The sequence below is a fragment of the Apis dorsata genome, unplaced genomic scaffold (assembly GCF_000469605.1).
Source record: "Apis dorsata unplaced genomic scaffold, Apis dorsata 1.3 scaffold_486, whole genome shotgun sequence".
NCBI lineage: Eukaryota > Metazoa > Arthropoda > Insecta > Hymenoptera > Apidae > Apis > Apis dorsata.
In genome coordinates this window covers 851,386-862,093 of record NW_006263721.1, presented here as the reverse complement: position 1 = coordinate 862,093, position 10,708 = coordinate 851,386, and the positions used below count along the sequence as shown (strand labels likewise).

The 10,708-nt window shown below is 21.4% G+C and overlaps 3 protein-coding genes across 5 annotated transcripts in view; 2 read left to right on the top strand and 1 right to left on the bottom strand.

Annotated features, from left to right (window-relative positions):
- Nucleotides 1-4,199, top strand: part of LOC102675469 (ribose-phosphate pyrophosphokinase 2) — a 5,219-nt gene extending 1,020 nt beyond the window's left edge. Inside the window, exons 2-5 of one of the 3 annotated variants that reach the window (XM_031512617.1) lie at nt 1,752-1,975; nt 2,044-2,377; nt 3,565-3,694; nt 3,836-4,199. In XM_031512617.1, the coding sequence (XP_031368477.1) occupies nt 1,752-1,975; nt 2,044-2,377; nt 3,565-3,657 (651 nt within the window). In that variant the 3' untranslated portion in view covers nt 3,658-3,694; nt 3,836-4,199. Of the gene's footprint in view, nt 1-511; nt 633-1,751; nt 1,976-2,043; nt 2,378-3,564 lie in introns of those variants that run through there. The other 2 variants (XM_031512618.1, XM_006620182.2) reach the window with 2 other exon arrangements.
- Nucleotides 4,200-5,462: 1,263 nt separating this feature from the next.
- Nucleotides 5,463-7,123, bottom strand: LOC102674449 (metallophosphoesterase domain-containing protein 1). The gene is made up of 5 exons (XM_006620171.2): nt 6,790-7,123; nt 6,476-6,620; nt 6,136-6,412; nt 5,843-6,069; nt 5,463-5,782 (listed from the first exon to the last, which is right to left on the bottom strand). Exons 1-5 carry the CDS (start codon nt 6,910-6,912, stop codon nt 5,655-5,657), a joined length of 900 nt encoding a protein of 299 aa, XP_006620234.1. The 5' UTR covers nt 6,913-7,123; the 3' UTR covers nt 5,463-5,654.
- Nucleotides 7,124-8,451: 1,328 nt separating this feature from the next.
- LOC102674309 (probable medium-chain specific acyl-CoA dehydrogenase, mitochondrial) lies at nt 8,452-10,636 on the top strand. Its single transcript, XM_031512620.1, has 10 exons — nt 8,452-8,506; nt 8,679-8,754; nt 8,836-9,003; nt 9,103-9,203; nt 9,270-9,350; nt 9,415-9,545; nt 9,628-9,736; nt 9,878-10,018; nt 10,111-10,386; nt 10,481-10,636. The coding sequence occupies exons 1-10, from the start codon at nt 8,477-8,479 to the stop codon at nt 10,622-10,624; spliced, it is 1,257 nt and encodes a 418-aa protein (XP_031368480.1). The 5' UTR covers nt 8,452-8,476; the 3' UTR covers nt 10,625-10,636.
- The last annotated feature ends 72 nt before the right edge of the window (nt 10,637-10,708 follow it).

Genomic DNA, 10,708 nt, shown 5'->3' with positions numbered 1-10,708 from the left:
CACACACACATATATATATATATATATATATATGGTCTCATTGCAAAATTATATTTCGTGTAATAATGATATAAATAAATAATAAATGATATGAAAGTTCATATAATTTTGCAATAAATAATTAACAAAGCTGTAAACAACAAATATAACCGAAGTATTATGTTTAATAATTATCAGAAGGTTATCAAAAGTTAGATAACCCGTATGAATATTGCAAAATTAATATCAGAATTCATCGAGGGGGGCCTTTTATACATTCATATAATAATATTTACATTATTGTCTATTGAGACAATACAGCTTAATCTATTAAATTTTTTATTTGAAAAATTTATTAATATTTTTTTTAAATCTTAATAATTGCCTATATCATATTTTAAAGAAATAAGCACAATAAAGGAATATTGATTTCATGAAAATTTAATCAATATTATAAGAAATATAATAAAAATTATTATTACGATTTAACTTTTAATAATCTTTATATATAGCATATTGTAGTATGCCAATAATACCAATAATAAATTTATATTATTGGTAATATAGTTCTTGTTAAAAGATTGATATTTACTCGTTAAATTAAATTCTGAATAGTTGGGTATTTTCAGGATTTTGTGCTCGACCTCTCTACAGTGAGTATAAGAACAATAAAATTGTAATGTTTGTCGAGTGTAACGTTTGTATTTATAACTCGATAAACAAAATTCGGCTTTTTAATATCTTAATTTCTTTTAAAATTATTTTTGTAGGACTAACAATACTTATAATTATTGCTATATAGTACAAATAAATAATTGAATGAATGGAATTATCTTTGATCAAAGCAATTGTTACTTGAATAAGAGGGCAAAATATTAATATAATAGTATTTTACATACATTCTTAATAATCTACATATACATAATGGGATATAAATCTATACGTTAAATGGGTATTAATTTAATTACTATTAGTTTATAAAATTATTGTTATTTAAATATACTAATCAAAAAGTGCCTACCTTATTAACGAAATAGTGCTTTTGCAAGAAAAAATTGTGATTGTGTTGTGATGTCAATAGAATGTTACATCAAAGAATGACTTATAAAAAAAACAATTTTTTAAAATAATTAATGTTAAATTAGAGTTTTTAAAATTTATACTTATTATAAATTTATCAAGATAACCTAATTATAATTATCTTTTTGATCGCAATGCATTTGTGTTTATTTAAAGGATATATTTATTAATGATATTTATACAATATCAAAATATCGTAATCACGATCATAATTCTAAAATTATGAAATTTATTTTGTCATTCTTTCAAATTTATTTAATTTATTACTATGCAAAATCAAGAAATCAAAATGCATTGTGTATTATAATTTAGTTTGAATTTTGCTTTACTTACATTTTCTTCTTGAGTCTAACTGGGGTGCATTTGCAACATATTGTTTTTGTTTTTATATGTATATACACAAGTATAATATATTTGTAATGAATATTTTAATATATATATAGCCATTGTATTCATATTTTGTCCCCTCTAAAAAATTAAATTGATATATATTTTATTATATGATATATATTTTTTATAAAAAAAATTTTACAAGTTAATATATTCCCCTATTTGATCTTATATAGCTTTTTAAAATTTTTTCAAAATTTTAATGGCAATTTTTTTAAATTGCAGGATATTTCCAGTTGCAAATGGACTTGAGAGACTTGTGTAATTTTACAAAATTGAAATTAACAATTTCTTTTTTTCAGAGTCGTGCACCTATTTCAGCAAAATTAGTAGCAAATATGCTATCAGTAGCAGGAGCTGATCATATTATTACAATGGATTTGCATGCTAGTCAAATACAGGGATTTTTTGATATTCCAGTTGACAATTTATTTGCTGAACCAGCTGTTTTAAAATGGATTAAAGAAAATATTATAGAATGGCGAAATAGCATTATTGTTTCGCCAGATGCTGGTGGTGCTAAAAGGTAATTCAAAATTAATATTAATATAAAGTAAATATATGGAGAATAAAATAAGGAGATTATCTTAACAGGGTAACATCAATCGCTGATCGATTAAATGTTGAATTTGCTCTTATACATAAAGAAAGAAAGAAGGCGAATGAGGTGGCTAGTATGGTATTAGTTGGAGATGTAAAAGACAGAGTTGCTATTCTAGTAGATGATATGGCCGACACTTGTGGGACTATTTGTCATGCAGCAGAAAAACTTTTAGAAGCTGGAGCAACAAAAGTATATGCAATTTTAACACATGGCATTTTCAGTGGCCCAGCAATTAGTAGAATTAATAATGCCTGTTTTGAAGCTGTGGTAGTAACAAATACTATTCCTCAAGATGGTCACATGAAGGATTGTCCAAAAATACAGGTATAATAATAATTGTAACATTTTATAATACATATAATACATAAATATATATACAAGATATATATTTATGAAATTAACTGAAGCCATAATATAAAAAAAAATTTTAAGATTGTTCAATTAAAATTAAACTATACAATTTTTATATAATCTTTTTTTTAATTTATGATTTATTTTCTATTCTTTATAAAAAAAAAAAAGAAAACATTGAAAAACAAAACATATTTTATTTATTTATTTACAAGACTTACTTATATGAAAGATAAGAAAATGTAAATATAAGGCAACTATTTTACAGTTTTCCTTATCTTTTATATGCTAAATTTTATGAAATTAAAATTAAAATATTTTTTGGATATTTTTAGATATAAGTTTTTTTATTATTTTAGAATTATAGTTTGGTCCAGTTAATTTGAAATATAATATAATTTCAACGACATAAAGATGTTTTTCAACATCATAAGATAGGTCAAATATAAATAATAATAAAGATAAAGGTGAATCTAAATAAAAAAAATGAAAAATATAAAGCGATATATACAAAGCTTCATTTTTGAATGAATCGATATTAGAAAATTCATTGAGTATCTGTATATGTATAATCTCATTTATTTTCAACAGATATCACTTGTGCGTGTATTAATTAGATAAAAACAACATAAATTAATAACATTTTTTTAATCATGAAAATTTTTACCAATTTTATTTTATTCTATTATATTACATATATATATAATAATAATATAGTAATATAATGTAATCAAATATATATGTTTTCAACAATGATTTATTTAAGAATGAAGCTCTATAAAAAAAAAAAATTACATTTTCGATTTACTTTTTTATATATTTAGATTCTTTTCCGGTTTTCATAAAAAATGATATTATTACTAGATCGTGAATGTTTATGCATTTATAAAATATTTTAATATAAAATCTATGGAATATAAATATAGATGCTTTGATTAAGATTATTACAAGAAAAAATTTAAATATGAATTTTACAAGTTTCTCTAATATTATCTTAAAAATAATTATCATCAAGATATTTCGCTTTCAATATAATTTTATTCTTATTTTTATTTTATTTTTAATATAATATAGAAATATAGAAATAATCATATTGTGTATAGACATTTAAAAGAGATATATTTATATGAATATAATATTATATATCTTTTTTGTTCTAGTGCATTGATGTATCAATGATGTTTGCTGAGGCTGTAAGGCGGACTCACAACGGTGAATCTGTATCGTACCTGTTTTCAAATGTACCGTATTAAATACAAATCTTCCTGATAATGTACTCGTTTAAATTATGTAAGAAGAATGTAATCTTTTTACATCCATTTACTGTTATTCTTAGTTTAGTTAAACTTATTTGTCTTAGGAGTAAATTTGGGATAAGCACCAATATCCCGTTTTTAATTTGAAAACCATATGTATTTTTTTCTTTAATAGACGTGTGTAGGAGACATTAGATGCATACTATACTCTCCATTTTAAAAGAAAAGTAAGTTAATAAGTAATAGATGCAAACAACAAGCTTCAGAGTAAAATTTTTTAAAAATTAATTAAATTTTCGCTAAATTGCCACTTCATATGTAGAATATATCCATATAGAATATATAATTATTCTATTCTTCTATAATTTAATTTGATTAATTATTACGATATGAAATAACATTATCGTGGCAATTATATGAGACTGGGGATAAAAAGTATTGTAATAAATGCAAACAGACATTCATACCATATGGCGATATAACTACGTCATAAAGGCATATTTCATTTTTTACTGTTACGTATAAAAAATTTCCAATATGTAAGTACAATTTTTCAATTTATAATATAATGCGTTAAAGCAAATTAATTTTTTACTTTTTATCTGATATAATGTGGTATATTATATTTTAATAAATTTACTACATTATATACAACAGAAAAAAAAAAAAATCAAGAAGATATATACTTTTTTCGATTATCTTTTACTACTACATTACAATTTTTAAAGAAAGGGAAAAAAAATCGTCATTTATATGAACGTAATTCTATTATCGAAAATAATTATGCTCATTTCATAGAGGAAAGTGACTTTACAATTACAACTAAAGCTTTGGACCAATATTATATGAAAATATAAATCAATATATAGATACAGCATTGTTTATATGCAAATTTTTCTCAATTTAAAAAAGTACTACTTGTTATAATAAATTGGATATTATAATAAATATTTTTAAAAAATGTAATTTGAATTTAAATATTTTATTAGTATGATAAAAATTATGTACATTTTACTATTAGTACTACTTTATTATCATGCTATTAGTTCAAATGATTAAAGCATTTTTAGAAATATTTTATTTTCTTTAAAAATTATATCATTCATAAAATATAACTAAAGTCTCAAATTATTTGATTAATTAAATATAAAATTTTAATATATTGAATTTTAGTTATTAAAATTAATTAATTAATTAGAACATATTGTTCTATTTTCTATATGTTAAATTTTAATACTCAAATATTATTCTATATTATCACGTTATTATTAATGAATATTGTTTATTACATTAAAAATTACAAATAATCTATGAATTATGGATTAATTATTTACGATGTACTTTATCACTGCAATATCAAATATTTTGCTGACTAAATAAATAAATAACTAAAATTTTATGTATGCTTTAACATGACAAAAACATATATAACTTAATTTATTATATTATATACAATAACTTAATAAAAATGAAATTATGTAACTTTCGTATAAAAAAATATACAGTACGCAGGATTCCTGTAATATTTGAATACTTTGAAATACTTTTAATTTCTTTAACATGTTTGTAAAATAGTTTCTTAAAATAATATAACTAAAATTTCATAAGTACAAAAGTGTTCTATTTACATGTTATTTTATATGAATAAAACTAATGAATAATATTTTAAAAAATGATTATAATATTTTTACATTTGTAAAGATAAGTAAAGATAAAAAAAAATCTTGATAATATTAAAAATTATTTTCAGCGTTTCTTAAGTATTTTAAAAAACTAGGCAATATCAATATCAATATTTGAGAATTATAATTTTTTTATATGTGATCTGCAATTTTCTAGAATAGATGGATAATATTAAATATAAAAGATATGTAATATGTAACAAAATTCATAAAAATATATACATAAATAAATTAATGTTTTCTTATACATACTTGATTAATATGTTTGTATGTAAGAAATGTAATGAAATTTATTACTATATTTAATCTTTTTTATGATTTATAATGACCAGATGGTAATGTTATATCGAAGACTACTGGTGGATTACTTGGTAAATAATTTAAATCGCATGTTGATGCATTTACATATATTATTTTCCCATCGGTTGAGATGCCATATCCTATAATATGATATATGTATAATTAATATGAAAGAAAAACGAACTAATTTAATAATATACCTTCATGTATATGACCAAAAACATGGTACTTTGGTTTAACTCGATTTTGAACTGTAGAAAGTAATTCGACGCATCCAGCTCTTACACCGCTACAACACAAATCTCCATGCCCTACAGGTGGCGTATGTGTTACAAGAATATCTGTATCTGATGGTATCATTTCCCATTTTGAAAGACATGCTTCTCCACGAGGTACATTAAATGCCCATTTACAAAATTCTGGTTGCCTAAAATATAAAAAATTTTTAAAGAAATATGATATATAAAGTATTTCTATAATGCAAAATATTCACCATGGAGTGCCATATATCTTTATTCCGTGTATTACAATTTCTGAATCTTCTAAGTAAATACAATTTGTCAAATAATCTTTAATATTAGTAGTCTGTATCGCTTCTGCAAGAGTATCTTTGGACATCCCTAATGTAGGTATGTTATCAAGAATACTGGTCCCTGTATGTTTTTGACGATTACCACTGGTTTGTAAAGAAAAAGGATGAGTAAATGTAGGATCAAAGCTAAGTTCATGATTACCAGCTATAACAATTTTATTTCTGTGTGGTAAATTACCTATAATAAGATAATTATTATTATATGCTAAATGTAAATCTATAAAAAAATATATCAAATTACCAATCCAATCATTAAAGTCTATAACTTCTTGTAAACTACCACATTTTGTAAAATCTCCAGCATGTATAAAGATATCTCCCATGGGTATATCAAATTTTATAAATGGTGTTAATGAATGAGTATCGCTCATACAAACAATACGAAGCTAAAATATTTAAACATTAATAAATTACAATAAATTATCTTTTTATAAAATATAAATTCAATAAATTATTTATAAATTACAATAAAAATCTAATATATTGACTCTATATTTAGGTTAGATTCAATAAATATTTTTAATAAAAAAAAGATAAATAATCTAAATGTTTTACCTTATCATTTGGCGCATCAGTTGTTGGAAGTTTAGTATTTATTTTAATAACTTTTTGCTGTTGTGATAATTCATGCCAAGCTGCTGTAGGATTGTTTGTCAATGGATGAATCTCTATCATCATGCTAAAAAGATTATGACAATTTCTTGTCAAATGACTTAAAAAAATAAAAAAAAGAATCTATTTTTTTATATATATTAACTTCATTGTATCTTTCAAAAAAACAATATTAATAAATTACAATTGATCAACAAAGAAAACTCTATGCATCGAAGACTATAGATTTATATATGTGTATTACATATTTTGCTTGCTTTCGCTTATAAATTAAACGTTTACAAACTTATAATGTTAATATTTTACATAATTTGCTTATCAATTTGTGTGAATTAAATTTTAAACATATACAAATATTATAAATGTTATAAATAAATAAATAATTAATTTAAATTCGATCAAATTTAAAATTTTCTTGAAGATATTTAAATATCAACAAAATAATTACAATTTACATTTTTGTTTATATATATATACATATATATATATATATATGTATAAATAAAGATGTAAATTTTAATTATTATTATTTTTTCAATATTGATAGATAAATATACGTGATGAAAATTATAATTTTTGCATTTCCGCGTAAGTAGATATCGGTTAAATGATATTGATTTTGTAGATTAAAAAGATTTTGATGAATGGAAATAACAATATATAAAATAAAAAATTGATTGAAAAGTTAAAAAAAAACTGCTTTTAATAATCGAATCAAATTAAGAATTGTAATTATATATTATATCTTATATTATTATATTATATTATACATTGTGACAGAATAAATAATTATAAATAATAATATCATGTATATCTTATTTATTCGCAAAAATATTTTTATAATAAAATTATTTAAAAGAATAATTTAAATATTGTCATTTTAAATTAATTGAAAAAAATTTTTATTTGGCGCTAAAATAATGATGCAGATTATGATATCAAAGATCTGTTTTCAATATAAATTTGGTATGATTTGATTTGATATCAAAATAGATTTAATATCAAAATCTACAATGATATCTACAATGATAATACGAATAAAATTTTCTAATTAAACTAGAAAATTCGTAGATATTTAGTACTATGTTATAATATAAATAAATAATAAATAAACAAAATATATTATTTATAAGATAATTAAAATAAGAAATGATAATTACGTGTATAATTATTAAAAATTTATTAGTTTTTTTAAAATCAGTTAAGTTGAATAATTATAAGTAAAAGTAGTAGGGGAATTGAATAATATAAAGCAATAACGCCCATTATTTTCGTCATTCTTGGTCCAAGGTCCAAAAAGATTATTTTGATAATTTAAGTAATTTTCTATAATTATTGGTAAATAATTTCGTCTCGATACATTTGACGATAACTTTAACGAATAAAATAAATTTTAATTTTAAAATAAACTTTTATTTTAAATATATTTATATATTTAATATAAAATTTCTATAAGAATTCTAGATATCTAATTCTAGATAAAATCTTGATAATTCTAGATAAAATGTTAAATAAAATGTTTCATATATATAAAGTTTATAAATTTTAATATATTAAAAATTAAAAACAAAGTTATAAAAAAACGATTTTAAAATTATATATATATATTGTAAAGACAAAAATTATCAAGATGTTTTCATACTTCAATATTTCAACACTGGTAAGTACTATGTAATTATGAAATTTTATATAAAAATTAAATAATGCCATATAAAATAATATTATAAAATAAAATCTATTATTTTGTCTTATTTATTTTATTTTAATAAATTTTATTTAATAAATTATATAATATATAAAATATTAATAAATATATACCATATGTTCTTCAGGTATTGAAAAGAATATCATATTCAACAATAAGAAGATTTACATCAAAATCTGATTATGCTATAGGATATAACTTTGGTTAGTGCATTAAATATAATTAAAAAAAAAATAAAATCATTTATAAAAATGAAAAATATACATTTGATATTTTTATTTTAGAATTAAATGATATGCAAAGAGAAATACAAGAATTAGCACGCAAATTTACAAAAGAAGAAATTATTCCAGTGGCTGCAGAATATGACAAAAGTGGAAAATATCCATGGGATATTATTAAAAAAGCATGGAGTTTAGGCTTATTACATAAACATATTCCTAAATATTGTGGTATAATCAAGATTTATATGTTTAAAAAAAAAAAAGAAAAAATTTTTAAATTTTAAAATTTAAAAAAAAATTATAAATATGTAAATTTACTATTCATAGGAGGTATGGAATTCAATAGCTTTGATGGTTGTTTAATCACAGAGGAATTAGCTTATGGTTGTACAGGAATATCGACTGCAATGGAAGGATCAGATTTAGGCGTAAGTTTGTTTTTATAATATTTTTATATTCATATGAAATAATATTATTTAAATATTTCTTTAAAGGAAGCTCCTGTAATTGCATTTGGAAATAAAGAACAACAGAAGAAGTATCTTGGTAGACTTCTTGAAGAGCCAATTGTTGCTGTAATATAATGAAATTCATATGTAATATAATTTTTTTATAATTATTTTAGTATAAAATTTATAGGCATATTGTGTTACTGAACCTGGAGCTGGATCAGATGTAGCAAATATTAAAACAAAAGCTGAAAAAAAAGGAAATGAATGGATCATTAATGGAACAAAAATGTGGATAACAAATGGAGGTGTTGCTAATTGGTATATTGGATTTATTATTAATTTAATTATCATTAAATAATTTAATATATAGAATATAAAAAATTATTGATGTATTGCATAGGTATTTTTTATTAGCAAGAACAAATCTTGATCCAAAAGCTCCTCCTAGTAAAGCTTTCACAGCTTTTATTGTTGAACGCGAAAGTGAAGGTTTAACACCTGGTCGAAAAGTAAATTTTTTTATTAAATTAAATTATTATCAAATTTTATATTATTTTAAATTATTTTATATAAATTTTAAATTATTTTATCTTATAAATTTTTTATTAAATATAAATTAAATATTATAAATTTTTTTTATATTAAAATAGGAAATAAATATGGGTCAAAGAGCTTCTGATACTCGAATGATAACATTCGAAGACGTTCGTGTCCCAGAAGAAAATGTTTTGGGCAAAGAAGGAGAAGGATTTAAGATTGCTATGAAAACCTTTGATAAGACTAGATCATCGGTGAAAACACTCTTAAAAAAAAACTATTGAAACTTAAAAAAAAATTAATTGAAATTGAAAAATTAGATATTATTTTTCATTTTTTTTTATAGGTAGCAGCTGGATCAGTCGGTTTAGCCCAAAGAGCTTTAGATGAAGCTCTGAAATATGCAACCGAACGTAAAACATTTAATACGATAATAGCAGGACATCAAGCCATAGGATTTATGCTTGCAGATATGTCGATTGGTATCGAAACTGCTAGACTTGCATGGATGAAAGCAGCTTGGGCTTCTGATCATAAACTTCCAACAACTACATTTCTTGCCAGTATTGCAAAATGTTATGGTGGTGATATAGCTAATAAATGTGCAACAGATGCTGTCCAAGTATATAATTATTATTTAATATTTTTATTTTCCTTAAAAATATATATTTCCTTGAAATAATTATATATATATATATAATTGAAATTTTTTACAGATTTTTGGTGGTGCTGGATTTAATACCGAATATCCTGTAGAAAAATTAATGCGAGATGCAAAGATTTATCAAATTTATGAAGGTACTGCGCAAATTCAGAGACTTATAATCTCACGTTATTTAATTAATCAAAAGAAAATATAGTTTCTTCAATGAGATTTTAATTTTATTTTTAAATTTCTATAAGAATATTTGAATTAATATTTTTATACATATATATATATATAT